General features: G+C 42.9%; 1 protein-coding gene across 2 annotated transcripts; it reads left to right on the top strand.

Moving 5' to 3' along the window:
* Nucleotides 1–2,584: 2,584 nt before the first annotated feature.
* On the top strand, nt 2,585–16,985 carry Pin4 (peptidylprolyl cis/trans isomerase, NIMA-interacting 4). Of its 2 annotated transcripts, none has more exons than XM_004660937.3 (4): nt 2,585–2,690; nt 11,811–11,884; nt 15,822–15,941; nt 16,810–16,985. In XM_004660937.3, exons 1-4 carry the CDS (start codon nt 2,648–2,650, stop codon nt 16,966–16,968), a joined length of 396 nt encoding a protein of 131 aa, XP_004660994.1. In that variant the 5' UTR covers nt 2,585–2,647; the 3' UTR covers nt 16,969–16,985. The 2 variants fall into 2 exon arrangements, with proteins under 2 accessions (XP_004660994.1, XP_044996796.1); XM_045140861.1 differs by having other exon boundaries at nt 2,662–2,727.
* The last annotated feature ends 3,551 nt before the right edge of the window (nt 16,986–20,536 follow it).

The following is a 20,536-nucleotide window of genomic DNA, read 5'->3' on the forward strand; positions in this document are numbered from 1 at the left end:
AAAAAAATCTAAACTGAGTTGGAGGAACTACATGTTTTAGCTGGCAGAGGCAAGCTGGAACAGACACCTCACAGAATGGAGCATTAGGTGACATATACAAATTACTGGTGGAGGAGGGAAGGGTTGAGAGAAGAGAAAAAGCATTGGGATAGAGAATGTCTATAATCCCCCAGCACCCAGGAGGCAGAGGCTGGAGGGTATAGTGAGTTCTAGATCAATCTAGGTTTCGTAGAAAGGCCTTGTCTAAAAACAAAATCTAAAGCATTGGATACAAATTCAAAAGTCATTTATCTAAAGTAAACACTAACATATGCTTTGCCGATGCAAAAATTAACTCTCTTGACACCCCATAAGCAACCTGTGAAATCAACTCCATTTCACAGATGATGGAACCTGAGGACACAGAGCTAATAGATGGTGAAGCAGGGGTTTGAAAATGAACTATGTGGGTCCAGATTCAGTTACAAGAATTTTGAAAAATGCACAGAAACATACTTAATGATCTGTATGGACCAACAAACACCATTGACCATGTGACCACATGTTGCTGTACTGTACAGGAAGTCTTTTGGATAAATATATTATATAGTAAATGATATGTACTTTTTGACACAGGGTCTCATATAATCCAGGTTGATTTCAACTTCCTAGGTTACCAAGGATGACCCTGAACATGATCCTCTTGCTTCTATCTCCAGAGTGGTACAACTATGCACCACCAACTGGTTTTGTGTTGTGCTGGGGGTTGAACCAGGGCTTCATGAATACTAGGCAAGCACTCTACCAACTGAGCTGAGCTACATCCCCAGTCCTGCTTTTTTTTTTTTTTTTTTTTTTTGGTTTGTCCAAGGTAGGGTCTCACTCTAGCCCAGGCTGACCTGGAATTCACTATGTAATCTCAGGGTGGATCATTAGGCTTTAAAAGCAAGCACCTTGACTACTGAACAATCTCTGCAGCTCTTTTTTGTTTATTTTTAATTTTAATTTTTTTTCTTTTGGTTTTTCTAATTTTTTTTATTTATTTGAGAGCGACAGACACAGAGAGAAAGGCAGATAGAGGGAGAGAGAATGGGCGTGCCAGAGCTTCCAGCCTCTGCAAACGAACTCCAGACGCGTGCGCCCCCTTGTGCATCTGGCTAACGTGGGACCTGGGGAACTGAGCCTCGAACCGGGGTCCTTAGGCTTCACAGGCAAGCGCTTAACCGCTAAACCATCTCTCCAGCCCATCTTTTTTGGTTTTTCGAAGTCCAATCTCACTCTAGCCCAGGTTGACCTGGAATTCACTATGTAGTTTCAGGATGGCCCTGAATTCACAGTGATCCTCCTACCTCTGCTTCCTGAGTGCTGGGATTAAAGGTGTGCACCACCACGCCTGGCTACCCAGCTCTGCTTTTGGAAAAAGGAACCATATTCTGCATAAAGGTCTGTAAATGTCTTTCAGTTTTATTTCCCCTTACAATCATTATTTTAAAATATTTTCAAGCCGGGAGTAGTGATGCACGCCTTTAATCCCAGCAATTGGGAGGCAGAGGTAGGAGGATTGCCAGAAGTTTAAGGCCACCCTGAGACTGAATTACATGTTAGCCTGGCCTAACTCAGAAAACCAAGAAAAATACATCTGTTTTTTAAGGGGAGAGAGAATGTGTGCTCCAGGGCCTCCTGCCACTGAAAATGAACACTTTGTGCATCTGGCTTTACGTGGGGACTGGGAAATTGAACTCACACCATCAGACTTTGCGAGGTAGTGCCTGTAACTACCGAGTTATCTCCCCAGCCCCACAAACATTATTTTTAAATATTTAATTAATTAATTAATTAATTAATTAATTTATGAGAGAAAGAGCCAGGGAGACAGGGCATGCCAGGGCTTCTAGCAATGCAAAGGAAGTCAGATGCATGTGCCACCTTGTGCATCAGGCTTATGTGGGTACTGCGGAATCAAACCCTGGTCCTTAGGCTTCACAGGTAAGTGTCCTAACCGCTAAGAAATCTCTCTCCAGCCCACAAACCTTATTTTAAAATGGTACATATCCTTTTGTGTAATTGAAAATTTATTTAAGCAACAGCACTCTACTGAGAAGCATTTAGACTGCTTCCATGTGTGCATGACAAAGTTCTCCCCCAGGCATAGGGGTCATTGGGACTTTTAGGATCTTCTGAACCTAATTGGTTTTAGCTGCAAAACAAAATTTTGAAACGAAAAATCGCCAGGGAGAGCAGGCCTCGGTGTAGAGAGGTCTGTCATTACATCTCTTTCAGCTTTCCTTCTGCAGGTCCCAGGAGACAGGCCAGGGCCCCTGCGAGGCACTGCAGAAGCCCGAGGCTCCCAGTGCGCAAACGCACAGGAAGTGAGGGGGGGGAAAGGTAGAGTTGGAGAGCTGGTGCAAATAAGGTCGTGCAGGAAAAAGCGCAGAGGCGGGACTTTCTCGCCTTAGCGCCACGCCTCCATGTTCTTATAGGTCAAATATCTTCAGCTTCCATTGGTCCAGAAACAAAGTACTGGGGCTGCCCCAAGCTATGCCTGCTTCATGAGCTGCTTTAAAACTGCGATGCCGCCTTCAGGCAAGGTGTAGGACATACCCATGGGACCTTAAGGGGCCTTTTACAACTACGGGAGCTGTTGGGAGTTCAACAGCAAGTGTAGAAGATGCCGCCCAAAGGGAAAAGCAGTTCTGGAAAAGGGGGGAAAGGTAGAGCGGCCGAAACAATCAGGGAGAATGGGAATGGGTGAGGAGAGGGCCAGGAACAGATCGACTATGTTCGGGGACCGAAACGGAGGTAGCAGGTGGCCAGGGGCGCCACAGTACTGCTACTGATTATATCTGGAGTTCTTCCGGTAACACTGAGAAAGGATAAGTGCTGGCGGGGCCGGGTGGGGGTTGTTTGTAGTTGAGAGAACACTTCAGGGTATGGTGTAGAAACCGTCTTGGTAGGTAGAAGCTGGTAGGGATGGTTCCTTGTATTGCAACTGTACATTTTAATTTCATCAGAACCCAGTAATCAATGGAAACTTAAATTAATTGTGGTTCATAAGGGTTTCTGGGCTAGGAGTATTACCCCGTATAGAAAAAGGACTCATTAATTTATTGAACACAAAGTGTTGGACACAGTGCTGTGCTCTGAAGATAGAAAAATGAAACACAGATCTTACTCTCTTTTTTGTTTGTATGTTTTGTTTTATGCAAGATAGGGTCTCACTCTAGCTCAGGCTGACCTGGAATTCACTATGTAGTCTCAGGATGGCATAGAACTCATGGCAATCCTCCTACCTCTGCCTCCCTAGTGCTGGGATTTAAGGCGTGTACCACCACGCCCGGCCTTTACTCTTTTTTTCTTAATATTTTGTTATTCGTTTGAGAGAGTATGGGCACACCAGGGCCTCTAGCCACTGCAAATGAACTTCAGATGTATGCACAACTTTGCGCATCTGGCTTACATGGGTACTGGAGGATCGAACGTGGGTCTTTTGGCTTTGCAGGCAAGCACTTTAACTGTTAAACCATCTCTCCAGCCCCAGATCTTACTCTTAATGAGTCCTGAAGTAGTTGGAAATATAGCAGCGTAGAAACCAGAAAGTGTTGTAACTAAATACAGTGCTAAGAGAGTGCTGTAACTAAATGCAGGCTGAGAGAGGTATTTTACGGAAGCTAGAACAAGGACAGGAGAAACTCCCTAGACATGAGTAGGAAACACTAAGATGAGCAGTGGCAATGCAGTACAAAGCTTACCAGACCAAGAATCAAGGTTTCAGACAGTTAAAAGTTGATAGTAACAATTATAACATTTATGATCTACCTGTAAGCTAAAATGACTTGTCCTTTCATTTGGACTCAGCATGATAAAGAGTATGCTAGGGCTGGAGAGATGGTTTAGCAGTTAAAGCATTTGATTGCAAAGGCAAAGGACCTATTCAATTCCCCAAGACCCACATAAGCCATATGCTTATGGTGGCATATGCATCTTGAATTCTTTTGCAGTGGCTGAAGGCCCTGGTATGCCCATTCTCTCTCCTCTCTCCCCTTCTCTCAAATAAATAAAATACAAAATATATATATATATTTTTTTTTTGGTTTTCTGAGGTAGGGCCTCACTCTAGTTCAGGCTAACCTGGAGTTCCCTATGTAATCTCAGGGTGGTCTTGAATTCACAGCAATCCTCCTACCTCTGCCCCACCCCCAAAATAAGCCAGGCATGGTGGCGCATACCTTTAATCCCAGCACTCGGGAGGCAGAGGTAGGAGGATCACTGTGAGTTCATGGCCACCTTGAGACTACATAGTGAATTCCAGGTCAGCCTGGGCTAGAGTGAGACCCTACCTCAAAAAAAAAACAGGATGCTAGACTTGCACTACAAGGGCATATATCTGTATCAGGATGGAAGTCCTGGACCTTTGTAATGGACTTTGTTCAAGTGACTATGATCCTAAATGCCTACGTAATTGTTGTTTTTTATGAGCTAGAATTTGTACTATAAAATAAGCTGCACTGTAAAACAAAAAGCACTGGAGTGGGGGACAGCTCAGTTGTGCAGCATTTGCTGGAACAAAATTTGGAGACAGAATGGGGAGTGGTAAAAACCAAGGCAGAAACAGTAAATAGGGAATACTGAATCCAATACTAAGGTCAGTTAGGACCAAGAAGCCATTTAAGGAGATCCTTGTTAAGAGATGGTGGTGGCTGATCTAAGGGTCTGGCTGGGCAAACTCAGAGGGGAGACAGATAAGGGAGTACAGTAGAATTTCCCAGAGGCCCAAAGAACCAGAATGGGTCGTGTGTGTGTGTGTGTGTGTGTGTGTGTGTGTGTGTGTGGTGTAGGCACATGTTTGTGCATGTGCATGATATGGAGGTCAGAGAAGGATGTCAGATGTCCTTTCTGTTGTTCTTCCTTTTCTAAAAAATATGTAGTTGAGAGAGAGAAAGATAGAGAGAGGGAGAGAATGGGCGCATCAGGGCCTCCAGTTGCTGGAAACAAACTCCAGATGCATGCGCCACCTTGTGCATCTGGCTTACCTGAGTCCTGGGGAATTGAACCTGGGTCCTTTGGCTTTGCAGGCAAGTGCCTTAACTGCTAAGCTATCTCTCCAGCCCTGCCTTACTTTCTTGAGGTAGGGTCTCAATGAACCTGGAACTTTCAGCTTTTTAATTTTTTTAATTACACTGGTATCAACGAAACCCAGTGATCTTCCCCCCACCCCCAGTAAGCACTGGGTCACAGGCATACATGGTCATACTGGACTTTTGTGGTTGTTTTCTAGGTAGGGTCTTGCTCTAGCCCAGGCTGCCTGGAATTCACAATGTAGTCTCGGGGTGGCCTTGACCTCATGGTGATCCTCCTACCTCTGCCTCCTAAGTGCTGGGATTAAAGGCATGTGCCACCACACCTGACCCTACTGGACTTTTTACTGGTGCTGAGGATCAGATCAAGGTCTCTCATTGGCACAGCAAGTACTCTTACCCACTCCAGAATGTTTTAAAGAAAGAGAGTATATGGGGCTGGGTGAAGGACCACACACCTGTAACCCCAGGATTTGGGAGGCTCAGGCTGGAGGATCTGAGTTTGAGATCAATCTGGGGTACATAGCAAAACCTCAACTAAAACCAAACCAGAATAAGCATGGAAATAGAATGATAAAGGATAGTGAAGGACTAAGAGAAAGTTTTGGTTTTGCTTATTCAAAACGGGGGGGGGGCGGAGTGAGGCTGATATGGAGAACCTAGTAGAGTAAGAGAGGTAAAGTTATAGGAAAAACAGCCTAGGACTGGAGTAGAAAAGTTCGTCTTTGCTGGAGGTCCTAGAGAAAGAATCAGGATAAGCTAGGGATTAGAAGGGGTCCTGTAAGTATAAGTGATGCTTATGCCCTCTCTTTGTGTGTGCGGGGATTGTCTTGTCCCCAGAGTCTTGTATATGCCAGTCAAGTGCTATACCATTGAGCTATATTCCCAGACTTTTGTTTTGTTTCAAGGTAGGGTCTCAGTCTAGCCCAGGCTGACCTGAAATTCACTATGTAGTCTTAGGCTGGCCTTGAACTCATTGCAGTCCTCCTACCTCTCTACCTCTCAAGTGCTCAGATTAAAGGCGTGCACCACCATGTTTGACTTGCCAGACTTTTAAAAAAATATGTATTTATTTGAGGGAAAGAGGGAGGGAAGGAGGAAGAGAGAGATAAAGAGAATGGGTACACCAGAGCCTCTAGTCACTGCATACAAACTCTAGATGCATGCTCCACCTTGTGCATCTGGCTTACATTGGTACTGGAGAATTGAACCTGGGTCCTTTGGCTTTGCAGGCAAGCACCTTAATCTCTAAGCCATCTCTCCAGCCCCAGGCTGGTGGGTTTTTTTCATTTGGGACAAGGTATTTGCTAAATTGCCCTGGCTAGCATTGAATTCACTCTGTAGTTTAGGCAGTCCTTGAACTTGCTGTCTTTCTGACTCTGCCTTCCAAATAGCTCTGATTACAAGGCTGTGCTACCAGGCCCAGCTCTCAATCTCTTAATAAAATGGAGAGCAAGAGTGTTTTTTTGTTTTGTTTTGTTTTTTTGTTTTTTGAGGTAGGGTCTCATTCTAGCACAGGCTGACCTGGAATTCACTATGTAGTCTCAGGGTGGCCTCGAACTCACGGAGATCCTCCTATCTCTGCCTCCCGAGTGCTGGGATTAAAGGCAGTGCTGGGATTAAAGGCGTGCTCTACCACGCCCGGCTTGGAATGTTTTTTTAATAAGAAATGAAGCAAGAGGTTTAGACTAGGTAACAAAACCTTTTATTGTTTAAAAAATCAAGAAGGCCGGGCATAGTGGTTTATGTCTTTAATCCCAGTACTCAGGAGGCTGAGGTAGGAAGATCACTGAGTTTGAGGCCAGCCTGAGACTACATGGTGAATTCCAGGTCAGCCTGGGCTAGAACAAGATGCTACCTTGAGAATCCAAAAGATTAAAAAAAAAGATTGCTGTCAGGGCTATGTGCCTGAGAGCTGCTTGTAGCCCACTGATTTACAGAATACATCCTCACATTCACAATTTATCTAGTCCTTTGCAGCTGGCAAAATAAAAGATTGAAAAGAGTTGTAGCTTTAAACTTGGGTTGAGAATTTGTTGGACAATTACAAGGTAGCAAGACAAGGGAATTAAGGGTACCATTAAGAATGTATTTAAAAATGATCAAGGCCAGACCAGGAAGGGAAAAAGTCTAATGTTAGGTGGGCACTTAAGCTAAGGGTACTTGGTTGTGGTGGTGACTGTTGGGACAACAATGTTCTTTGAAATCCAAGAGTCAGTGTTTGTGGAAATGAGGTAAGAGGAAAAGACGGCTATCTGGAGGTTGTAGGCAAAAGCTGAACTAGTCCGAGTGGCACAGTTCTGTCATGGTCTTCTGGAACAGATAGCTTGGAGTACAGAACAGGGACATTGGAGAGGGAACTCCAGAGCTGGGAGGTGAGGATGTTGGATGAGATTGCTCAACTTAGATGGTAGGTCACCTAAGGTAAAATCAAGAGTAAGAATGGAGGGGCTGAGGAGATGGCTCAGTGGTTAAAGACACTTGCTTGCAAAGCATGCTAGCCATGGTTTGACTACCCAGTACCCATGTAAAGCCATGCACATGTGTCTGGAGTTCATTTGCAGTAGCAGGAGGCACTGGAGCATCCATAGTCTCAATCTCTCTCTCTTGTTTTGCTCTAGTTCTTTGCTCTCAAATAAATGAAAATATGTTTTTGTTTTTTTTTTTTCGGGGGATGGAGAGATAGTCAACAGTTAAGGTGCTTGCCTTCAAAGCCTCATGGCCTGAGTTTGTTTCCCCAGTATCCACACCCACATAAAGCCAGATGCACAAAGTGGTGAGTGTATCTGGAGTTCATTTGCAGAGGCCCTGGCATGTCCATTCTCTTTCCCTGCTGGGTGAGGTGGTGCACGCCTTTAATCCCAACACTTGGGAGGCAGAGATAGGATTGCTGTGATTTTGAGGCCAGCTTGGGACTACATAGTGAGTTCTAGGTCAGCCTGGACTAGAGTGAGACCCTACCTTGAAAAAAAAACAAAAGAGAATGAGAATGTAAAGAAGGCCTAAAGTTTATGCCACAGTTCTCAGCAGACACATGCTAACATCCAGGCAGAGAGAGAATAGGATAATTGGAAGGTATTAGCAGTCAAGAGTAAGTACTCAGCAAACCCATTTACTAACTGGCTTATTAGAACTCTTTTGAAAATATTTTTATTTACAGCTGGAGAGATTCCTTAGTGGTAAGTGCTTGCCTGTGAAGCCTAAGGACCCTGGTTCAAGGCTCGATTCCCCAGGACCCACGTTGACCAGATGCACAAGGGGGCGCATGCGTCTGGAGTTCCTTTGCAGTGGCTGGAGGCCCTGGAGTGCCCATTCTCTCTCTCTCTATCTGCCTCTTTCTCTGTCTGTCACTTTTAAATAAATAAATTAATTAAATATAATAAATAATTTAAAATATTTTTTAAATATTTATTTGAGACAGAGACAAAAAAAGGCAGACAGAGAAAGTGAGAAAGAATATAGGTGAACCAGAGCCTCTTGCAGCTACAAATGAACTCTAGATGCATGCATCACTTTGTGCATCTGGCTTTATGTGGCCTGGGGAATTGAACCCAAGCCATCAGGCTTTGCAAGCGAACCCTCTAACTGCTGAGCCATCTCTCTAGCCCCTTCTATAAATCTTTTATTTGTTTTTCAATTTTTTATATTTTATTTATTTATTTGCAAGCAGAGAAGAGAGATAGACAGAGAATGGGTGCACCAGGGCCTCTTGCCACTGCAAACGAAAACTCCAGATGCATGTGGCATGTTGTACATTTGGCTTTCTGTGGGTACTAGGGAATCGAACTAGGGCTGTTAGGCTTTGTAGGCAAGCACCTTAAACACTGAGCAATCTCTCCAGACCTTAGAATTCTTTGTTTTTGTTATTTGTTTGTTTGTTTTCTTTTTTCGAGGTAGGGTTACACTCTAGCTCAGGCTGACCTGGAACTGTCATCTCAGGCTGGCCTTGAACTCACAGTCATTTTCCTACTTCCCAAGTCCTTAGAACTTTTTTCTTTCTTCTTTTTTTTTTTTTTTTTTCTGAGGTAGAGTCTTTTTCTAGCCCAGACTGACCTGGAATTCACTATGTAGTCTCAGGCTGGCCTTGAACTCACAGCAATCCTCCTACCTCTGCCGCCCAAGTTCTGGAACTGGTGTGCATCATCACACCCGGCTTTAGAACTCTTTTAACAGCAATATTTTCTTAGGCATTTAGTAGTAAGTATTTTGGATTTTTCACTTAATAGGACATTGTTAAACATCTTTTGTGTGCCAGGCATTGTACCAGACATTAGAGACAGGTTGAATATTCCTCATCCAATCTACTTGTCGCCTGAAGTGTATCAGACTTTAAAGTTTTACAGATTTTGTAATATTTGCATAGATTTGACCATTTAACCATCCTTAATCTGAAAATATGAAACATAAATGTTCAAATTGTGTTTTATTTGACACAGGATCTCAATATGTAGCCTTGACTGACCTTTGATTCATGGTGAGCCTCCTGCCTCAGCTTTTCAAGTGCTGAGATTACAGGCATGAACCACCACTCCTGGGTTTTGTCATGTTTTAGATTTTCAGACTTTACTAAGACAAGTTGGATGGAGACTTTTTTTGTTTTTTCGAGGTAGGGTCTCACTCTAGCCCAAGCTGGCCTGGAATTCACTATGTATTCTCAGGCTACCTCTGCCTCCCAAGTGCTGGGATTAAAGGCATGTGCCACCATGCCCAGCTGTGTGGAGACTCTTGCTTAAAAGTTTTCTATGGGGCTGGAGAGATGGCTTAGCGGTTAAGCGCTTGCCTATGAAGCCTATGGACCCCAGTTCGAGGCTCGGTTCCCCAGGTCCCACGTTAGCCAGATGCACAAGGAAGCGCACGCGTCTGGAGTTCGTTTGCAGAGGCTAGAAGCCCTGGCGCGCCCATTCTCTCTCTCTCCCTCTATCTGTCTTTCTCTCTGTGTCTGTCGCTCTCAAATAAATAAATAAAAAATGAACAAAAAAAAATTAAAAAAAAAAGTTTTCTATGGTTCCCTATTCCAGAGAAAATTCAAAGTTCCAGGCTAAGGATGTAGCTCAGTGGTAAGATGCTTGTTTAGTGTGTGCATGGCCCTGGGTTTTATCCCAAACTCCACAGATTTATATTTGCTTGTATGTTTGTGTATGTGCGTGTGCATGCATGTAGGTGTGTGTACACACATGTGCACGCATGTGTTAGGAAGAACAAGTGATTCAGTGAGAGTGGGGGACAAGGAAAGGTCATAGGGTGTGAATGTGATCAAAATATATGCATGTGAAAAATTATCAAAAAATAATGTTAAAAAGTCCACATTCCTTAAGGGCCCCAAAGGGTCCAGTGCTTTAGTCCTCAGCTCCTTCTTCCAGGCAGGCTCAGCTCATCTGATAGCACTGTTGTTTCTCCCATCCTGGAATGTCTTCTGGAATCTTTCTTGAGCTGGTCACTTCCTGGCTGGCTAAAAGCCTCTCTGCTTCCACAACTCTTTATCTGCTGCATTCTTGGAAAGTTATCTGTCTTCTTCACTGGAATATGAGTTTTCTGATGGCAGCTGTTTAATACGTAGAACTTAGAAGTTACTGAGGAAACATGGATTGAGCTGAGCCCTTAATCCAGCTGTAGTTCTTAGGAACATCAGCTTCTAACAGTAAGTATACTGTCTCTTACACAGAATAGTCAAATAGTGAAATGTAAGAGCTACTAGCAGTTAATCTGAATGTCAGCAACTTCTCCTATGAAGACATCAGTAGGCAATGGGCTAGACTACAGGGATGTGGACATGAAATTCTTTTGATTTTTTCGAGGTAGGGTCTCCAGCCCAAGTTGACCTGGAACTCATTCTGCAGTCCCAGGCTGGCCTCAAACTCATGACAGTCCTTCTACCTGTGCCTGCCTCTCAAGTGCTGGGATTAAAGGTGTGCCCCACCATACCCAGCTCATGAGTGTATTTTGTATGTTTTCTTGAGGTAGGGTCTCACTCTAGCCCAGGCTGACTTGGAATTTACTATGTAGTCTCAGGCTGGCCTCAAACTCACAGTGATCCTACTACTTTGGTCTCCTGAGTACTGGGATGCCTGGAGAAGTGAGGGGGTGAGAGAGAATATGAATGAGAATGGGTGTGCCATGGCCTCCAGCTGCTGCAAACAAACTTGAAACACATGTACCACCTTCTGCATCTGATATTGTGTGGGTACTGAGGAATCAACCTCTGGTCCTTAGGCTTTGCAGGGAAGTGTCTTAACTGCTGAGTCATCTCTCCAGCCCCATGAATGTATTTTTTAGCCCAACATAGTATGTAATATTTTTTGTTGCTACTAGAGATAAAACCAGGGGCCTTACGTATGCTGGGCAAATATTCTATCCGTGAACTACAATCCCAGCCCTCAGTATACATTCTTGGAGGTTTTGTGTGTCAGAATTCAAAGCGCTTGAATCTGTAGTCATAGAACTTGGTAGAAATCATGCAGGTTGTTAGGGCTTTGCCACTAGGCAGGATTTGGAATATGGTCCAGAGAATGTGAGCCAGGCTTCTGAAGCTCATTCCTTTACACACAGATACACAAACTTGGCTGTGAAGTGTTCATGTAGAGCACAGATTTCTTGTTTTCCGAGAAGAGTCACAGATTGGGTTAGCTCCATTGTATAGCATTGTTACCCTTTGGAGCTTGGTGCTGTGATGGAAAGATCACCTCGTGTAGTGTGTTGGATCTGTCTATAAATGTCAAAGTGCAATTGAAATGTGTTCCTGTACTCTCTTCTCTAAAGGGGGTGGAGCCTCTGGGAGTGACAGTGCTGACAAGAAGGCTCAGGGCCCAAAAGGTGGTGGCAATGCAGTAAAGGTGAGTTAACTAACTTGTTCCTTTCCTTTTAAATGGTGTGTTTGTGTATGAGTGTGTGCGTGTGTTGAATATAAAAAGCACTATTCTTAACTCATTCTTATCTAAGGGGCTATCTCTAATATAAAGCCAGAATGGGGCTGGAGAGATGGCTTCACAGTTAAGCACTTGCCTGTGAAGCCGAAGGACCCCAGTTCAAGGCTTGATTCCCCAGGACCCACATAAGCCAGATACACAAGGGGGTGCATGCATCTGGAGTTCGCTTGCAGTGGCTGGAGGCCCTGGCATGCCCATTCTCTCTGTTGCTCTCAAACAAATAAATAAAAAATTAAAAAAAAAATCAAAAACAGAATGACACAAAATTGGAAATAAAGACCAGTTTTACATATTAAAGGTAATTTTTTGTAAATATTTCCTCAAATGCTTTCTCAGACATTCAGAATTTCTTCAAACTTTAAAGATGGTTCTTAATGCATGTATTCAAGGCCTGCAGGCCAAGGTTCAATTCCCCAGTACCCACATAGAGCCAGATGCACAAAGTGGTACATGAATCTGGAGTTTGTTTCAGCAGCAGAAGGCCCTGGTGCACCCATGCTTATTTACTTGCTCATGTACTCCTCTCTCATCCTTTTTCTTTCTCATTCTCTTTTTGCTCACAAATGAGACAGACAATCAGTGAATAATTACTTGAGGGCTGGTATTGTAGAGCAGTTTATTTCATACTGGAGAGAGGTTCATTAGGAACTTTCAAATGGATGGCAGGTTCCTTATGGCTCCAGAAGGAAATAAAATTCTCAGGAAGCTCTGGAAAGTTAGAAAGTTCCCAAGGCCCCAAATTATAGAAGCAGTAAACAGTTGCTGGGCCGGAGACTCTCCTACCAGCCAAGCCACTTGGAAGTCTTACAGTGCAGCTTTTGAAAGTCGGCACCTTTGCTGGGGTGGGGTTTTTGCTAATGCAGCTGCCTTTGAGTCATCCATGCTCCTCTAAGTAAACCCTCTCACACATACTCCTGTAAGTAGACACACCTCTATAAATTCCTTGGTTCACTGACCTAGACTTAGAGGGGAATCCATTCTTTGTCTGTCTTTGGTGCTTTATCTGAGGTGAGTAGACATTTGTTCACAACTCCCCAGGAAAAGTTAACACAACACAGTTAGGGAGATGGCTAAGTCATGCAAGCATGAAGACCTGAGTTTAAATCCCCTGCACCCATGTAAAACCCTAGTGTGGCAGTGCAGGCATGTGATCCAAACACTAGGGAGGTGGAGACAGGCTGGTGAACCAGTCTGGCTGAATTGGTAAGTTTCAGGTTCAGTGAAAAACTCTGTCAAAAAATAGATGGAGGGTTGGAGAGATGGCTTAGTGATAAAGCACTTGCCTGCAAAGCCAAAGGACCATATTCAATTCCTCAGTACCCACATAAGCCAGATGCACAAGGTGACACATGTGTCTAGAGTTTGATTGCAGGGGCTAGAGGCCCTGGCCCACCCATTTCACCCCCCTCCCCCCCCCTCTCTCTCTGTCTCTTTTTCTATCTCAAGTAAATAAAATATTTTTTAATTAAAAAAGATGGAGAGGCTGGAGAGATTGATCAATGGTTAGGCACTTGCCTACAAACTTATGACTCAGGTTGATTCACCAGTACCCAACACAAAACCAGATACATAAAGGGGCACATGCATCTGAAGTTTGTTTGCAGTGGCTAGAGACCCTAATATGCCCATTCTCTGTCTGTCACTTTTCTCTATCTCTTTCTGCTTACAAATAAATAAATAAAAATATTGAAAAAATAAATATGGAGAGGAGTAAAAGTACCCAATATCAACTTCTGGCTTCTACAGACATTCAGGTGCACCCACACACATACACATATAAAAAATATTTGAAAGCCGGGTGTGGTAGTGCATGCCTTTAATCCCAGCACTCAGGAGACAGAGGTAGGAGGATCACCGAGAGTTCGAGGCCACTCTGAGACTACAGAATGAATTCCAGGTCAGCCTGAGCTAGAGTAAGACCTTACCTCGAAAAACAAACAAACAAACAAAAATTGAGGGCTGGAGGGTTGGCTTAGAGGTTAATGTACATGTCTGTGAAGCCTAAGGATCCATGTTCAATTCACTAGGTCCCACGTAAGCCAGATGCACATGATGATGCATGCATCTAGAATTCATTTGCACTGGCTAGAGGCCCTGGCACGCCCATTCTCCCTCTCCCCCCTCTCTAATAAATAAATAAAAATAAATCTTAAAAAAAATTTGAAATGATTAACCTAGTTCCAGAAAAGTGTCTTCCATGAGAAAGTTTAATCTGTAAGTAGAAGTGTATATCTAGAGCTACATAGCACAGTGATTTTCATGTTTGAGTTAGGATACTGGAGCCACAGGATACTTGATTCATTCATTTGCTAAGGAATTAATGACATCTATCTCCATGCCACACAGTGTGTTTGTGTCTGATACCAATCAGAGCTTAGGTGGAAGCAGTTAGGTAAAGAAATAAACACAGGGCTGGAGAGATTGCTTAGTGGTTAAGGTGCTTGCCTGCAAAGCCAAAGGACCTAGGTTCAATTCCCCAGTACCAATGTAAGCCAGATGCACAAGGTGACACATGCATCTGGAGTTCATGTGCAGTGGCTAAAGACCCTGGCATGCCCATTCGCTCTCTGTCTGCCTCCTCCCTCTCTCTTTCTGCTGGCAAGTAAATAAATAAAATAAAAGTAAATTAATTAAAAAGAAAGAAAGAATTTTAAAATCAAAAGAGAAAGAAAAACATATATGCAGCAAAAGAGAGAGGGAGAAAGTGAAATGATAGTTTTTCCACCATGACTTTCTACTCAATGTGCCTATGCCCCAAGGAGATGAGGGGTGAAAATCTGCTGGGCTGTACTTGATTTCTCTATGAGATACAGTTCCCCCCATAGAGAATGACTTCGGCCTTCAGAACCCCACAGAGAATACCAATAACCCCATTGAGGAAAGCCATCAGGGAAAGGGGAGTAGGGGTGAAGGAATATAAGAGAATAAACATTTATAACAAAATTTTCCAGGCATGGTGGTGCACACCTTTAATCCCAGCACTTCGGAGGCAGAGGTAGGAAGGATTGCTGTGAGTTTGAGGCCAGCCTAAGACTCCATAGTGAATTCCAGGTTAGCCTGGGCCAAAGTAAGACCCTACCTCAAAGTAAATAAATAAATAAATTTGAGCTTGGCATGGTTGGTACACACTTTTAATCCCAGGACTCAGGAGGCAGAGGTAGGAGGATGGCTGAGAGTTTGAGGCCAGCCTGAGACTCCATAGTGAATTCCAGGTCAGCCTAGGCTAGAGTAAAAACCTACCTTGAAAAAAATCAAAAGAAAATTTTCTTAGGGTCTAGGAAGATAGCTCAGGGGTTAAAGGCATTTACTTGCAAAGGTGATGGCCCAGGTTCAGTTCCCCAGTCACCCAAATAAAGATAGATGTAGGGGCTGGAGAGATGGCTTAGCAGTTAAGCGCTTGCCTGTGAAGCCTAAGGACCCCAGTTCGAGGCTCGATTCCCCAGGACCCACGTTAGCCAGATGCACAAGGGGACGAACGCGTCTGGAGTTCGTTTGCAGTAGCTGGAAGCCCTGGCGCGCCCATTCTCTCTCTCTTTCTCTCTCTGTCGCTCTCAAATAAATAAATAAATAATAAAAAAAAGATGTAAGAACTGACACATACACCAGGAGTTCATTTGCAGAAGCAAGAGACCTTGGCATGCCCCCTCCTACTACATGAATACAAATAAATAAATGAATAATAATCTTTTTGATGCTTTTGAGGCTGAGCATACTTGCAGGGTTTTCTGGTGCTGTGAGTTAGTGTGTTCTTTATCATTACTATGGATAATCTAGATGTGACTTGTTTGCTGGGAGGATTCTTTTTGGTCTACAAGTATTAACCAGACATGATTTTTCCTTGTAGGTCAGACACATTCTTTGTGAAAAACACGGCAGAATCATGGAGGCCATGGAAAAGTTAAAGTCTGGAATGAGATTCAGTGAAGTGGCCACACAGTATAGTGAAGATAAAGCCAGGCAGGGGGTATGTTGCTCTTAACATTTTAAATTTTTATATTCTCATGCTAGGGGTATAAGCTCAATGATAGAACATTTCCTAGCATGCTTGAGGTCCTTGAGTTGAGCCCCAGCACTACAAAAAAATAAAAATAAAATGTTCTTTACAGAGGAAACACACAAACAGAAATTATTTCTATTTTCTGTCATTAAGTTTAGCCACATCTTTGTTCAGAGAGCACAAGCTTAAAAGCAGAAATGGGCTGGGCATGGTAGTGCACACCTTTAATCCCAGCACTCAGGAGGCAGGTAGGGGGATTGCTGTGACTTTGAGGCTAGACTGAGACTACAGAATGAGTTCCAGTCAACCTAGGCTAGAGTGAGACCCTACCTTGAAAAATAAACAAAAAAGCAGAAATGCCCAGTTTGTAGGTCTAGGGATGTAGCTCAGTGGTAGAATGCTTATCTAACATGAGGCCCTGAGTTTGATCTCCATCATCACAAAAGCAAAAAGGAAATTTCTTGTGGGAAGTTGAGTATGTCGCAGGGAAGGAGGCAGCGAGGAGACATAGGAGGGCATGGGTTGGAGACATGGTCAAAATACTGTATATACTTAATATGAAAACATCCTTATGAAACCCAGTACCAGAATAATTTATTTCTAACCCTAGGTCTGACCAAACTTTGGCAGCTTCCTTCAGAGGTCTGCAGTACTATGAGCACTCACTTACATGTTCACTCTAGGGTTAGACTTCTTCCCATTTGTCTCATTGAACTAACTTGCTTAGCCCAGGTGAATAACCCAGTAAACTTCATATTCACAATGAGACATTCTCTGAAGTAGAACTGTTTCCTTTTCAGGGTCATTTGATGGCATTAACTTTTGGTTTTTTCAGGGTGACTTGGGTTGGATGACAAGAGGGTCCATGGTGGGACCATTTCAAGAAGCGGCATTTGCCTTGCCTGTAAGTGGGATGGATAAACCTGTGTTTACAGATCCACCAGTTAAGACAAAATTTGGATATCATATTATTATGGTTGAAGGGAGAAAATAAATGTATGAAATACTAAACACATGTTTTATATTTTATTGATTTCTTTAAAAGGCATCAGATAATCCTTATATTTTGTGAACTGTTGGTGTAGATTTGTAGATGCAAGACCAGGTGTATAGTGCAGTAGTAGGTATTTAGACAGCAGTTCTCAAAGATGAACCAAGCACTCCTTTTAACCTGGGTTCCCATTCCTCCCAAACCAACTTTGACCCTCAGTAGATCCCATAACTTAATTCAGAAGCCATCTTCAGGGGATCCAAATCTCAGCTCATACTGTTGATGCAACTGAAAAGCCTTGGCCAATAGATGAGTTAGTATATGAAAACTACAGAAAGTTCTCGAAAACACTCTTTTACAAGTTAGTTAACTGATTTGCTAGGACCCATATCATACTGCATTACATAAACACGCAGTAGCCATTAAATATCAACTTTTTCTGTAAAAAAAAAAATGTCTTTTGCTAGGAAAATGGCACTTGATTCTCCTTGAAGCAAAGCAACAATTTGCCAAGTGGTAGTTAAAGGGTAAGTCAGTGTGAAAATATCATTCCTTCATCTTCACTGTATGGGTGATTTTCTTTTCCAGGCCTACTATTCAATATATCTGTATTTTAAATTTTCAAATACTGGGCTAGAGAGATGGCTTAGTGGTTAAGGCACTTGCCTGCAAAGCCAAAGAACCTGGGTTCGATTCCCCAGATGCACAAGGTAGCACATGACTCTGGAGTTTGTTTGCAGTGGCTGGAAGCCCTGGTGTGCCATTATCTGTCTCTCTGTTCATCTGCCCCCACACACAAATAATTTTTTTTAAAAAATTCATGCATTTAATCCCAGCACACAGAAGACAGAGGTAGGAGGATCGCTGTGAGTTCGAGGCCACCCAGAGAGTACATAGTGAATTCCAGGTCAGCCTGGACTAGAGTGAGACTCTACCTCAAAAAAAAAAAAAAAAGTCTGGTGTGGTGGCACATACCTTTATCCCCAGCACTTGGGAGGCACAGGTAGGATTGTTGTGAGTTTGAGGTTAGCCTGAGACTACATAGTGAATTCCAAGACAGCATGGTCTCGCAGGTGAAACCCTATCTTGAAATGCCAAAAGGAAAAAAAAAAAAAAAAAGAACAAGGAGCCAAGCCTGGTGGCATATGTCTTTAAACCCAGCACTCAGGAGGCAAAGGTAGAAGGATCGCCATGAGTTTAAAGCCAGTCTGGGGTATGAGTGCCAAGTCAGCCTGAGCTAAAGTAAGACTGTGCCTTGAAGAAAACAAACCAACCAAACAAAAATATATAGAAGGATTAGTTGCATAGAAGAAGTACAGTATTAGGGAGGAGGGGGGGAAGAAGGTATGGAGAAGAGAGTATGATGATACATTATGTTCAAGTATGAAACTTGCCAAATACATAAACAAGCTGAATATTCAAACAAAAAATCAAATACTATATCTATGACATATAAAATGTACGAAGAATACTGCAGGGCCAGAGAGTTAAGGTGCTTCCTGTGAAGCCTAAGGACCCAGGTTCTATTTGCCAGGACCCATATAAGCCAGATGTACAAGGTGGCACATGTGTCTGGAGTTTGTTTGCAATGGCTGGAGGTCCTGGTGCACACATTCTCTATTTGCATCTTTCTCTCTCAAATAAATATTTTTTTTTAAAAAAGGAATAATGTGGAACTGGAGAGAAAATGTTCAGTGGTTAAGGCATTTGCCTAGAAAGCCTAAGGTCTGGGGTTTGATTCCCTAGTACCCATGTAAAGCCACATACACAACATGGTATATGCATCTGTTTGCAATAGCTATACTAAGCCATGGTTGACCCATCCTCTCTCTGAAATAATTTTTAAGAATAATACAAACACATATGATGGAGAATGGAATTTCAAATGGGAAAGTGTGGGGGTGGGGAGGGAGGGAATTACCATGGGATATATTTTATAATCATGGAAAATGTTAATAGAAATTAAAAAAAGAATAATACAAACACTATTCTGCTTCAGAGATAAAGTGTGCCAATATAAAGCTGGTTGTAGTGGTGAAAAAATTGCCAATATAACTGATTCCTAAGAGTGAATAAAGGAAAACTTTAAGGATCTATACACAGCATAGCATACACATTTAATTACTTTTATGTATATGGTGTATGAGCGTTTGCATGTGTGTGTTGCCAGTTCACTTGTACATGTGGAGGCAGTGAGTACTGGGGATCTGAACTCAGGTCCTTACACTGGCACAGCAAGCATTTTACCCACTGATCCCTCTCTCCCGCCATTTAATTCTTTTTTTTTCTTTGTTTGTTTGTTTGTTTTGAGGTAGGGTTTTATTCTAACCTAGGCTGGCCTGGAATTCACTAGTCTCAAGGTAGCCTCAAACTCATGGTGATCTTCCTACCTCCCGAGTGCTGGGATTAGACATGTGCTTCCATACCTGGCCTTGTTTTGTATCTTTTAAAATACTGTATTTATTTATTTATTTTACTTAAGAGAGAGAGAATGGGAACTCCAGAGACCACTAGCCACCGCAAGCAAACTCCAGATGATTGCATCACCTTGTGCATCTGGCTCATGTGCGTACTGGGGAATTGAACCTGGGTCCTTAGGCTTCACATGCAAGTGCCTTTAACCTGTAAGCCATTTTTCCAGCCCTTGTTTTGTATTTTTGAAGCAGGGTCTCATTCTAGCTCAGGCTGACCAGGAACTCCTGGCAGTCCTCCTAACTCAGCCTTCTAAGCATTGAGATTAAAGGTGTGCACCACGAAGTGGGCTTTGCATTTAACTCTTAAGACATCATATCATCACTAAGTTCAGTGTTTCAAGAACCTCATTTTTAGCAAAATAATTGCAAATTAAAGCCAAACTGAAATTGTACTTTATCTGGTAAAATTCAAGACATTTAACATTGTTGGTGTTAAATACAGGGGAATAGGTTATTAATGAGGGGAATGAAAATTATAACCTTTATGGAAAATAATTTGGCAAAACCTTTCAAATTTAGAAATGTACTCATTGACCCTGTGACTCTATTTCTAGGAACTTACCACATAATCACATTAAAAAGACATAATAGAGGTGCTGGAGAGAGGCTTAGTGGTTAAGGCACATGGCTATGAAGCCTAAGGACCCAGGTTCAATTCTCCAGGTCCCACATAAGCCCCACGCATATGATGGCTCATGTGTCTGGAGTTCGTTTGCAGTAGCTAGAGGCCTTGGTGTGCCCATTCTCACTCTGTCTTTGTAATAAATAAATAAAAATAAATCTTAAAAAATAAGACATAATAGAGCTGAGTGTAGTGGTGTATGCCTTTAATCTCAGTGCAGAGCAGAGGGGACTGAGGTAGGAGGATTGCTGTGAGTTAAAAGCCAGCCTGAGACTACATAGTGAATTCCATTTCAGCCTGGGTTGAAGTAAGACCCTACCTTGAAAAATAAAAAAGGCACAATAAGGGCTGGAGAGATGGCTCAGTGGTTAATGTGCTTGCCTGCAAAACCTAATGAACTGGGTTTGATTCCCCAGTGTCCATGTAAAGCCAGATGCACAGTGGCATATGCATCTGGAGTTTGCTTGCAATGGCT

This window comes from Jaculus jaculus, chromosome X (genome assembly GCF_020740685.1).
Source record: "Jaculus jaculus isolate mJacJac1 chromosome X, mJacJac1.mat.Y.cur, whole genome shotgun sequence".
NCBI classification, from domain to species: Eukaryota; Metazoa; Chordata; class Mammalia; order Rodentia; family Dipodidae; genus Jaculus; species Jaculus jaculus.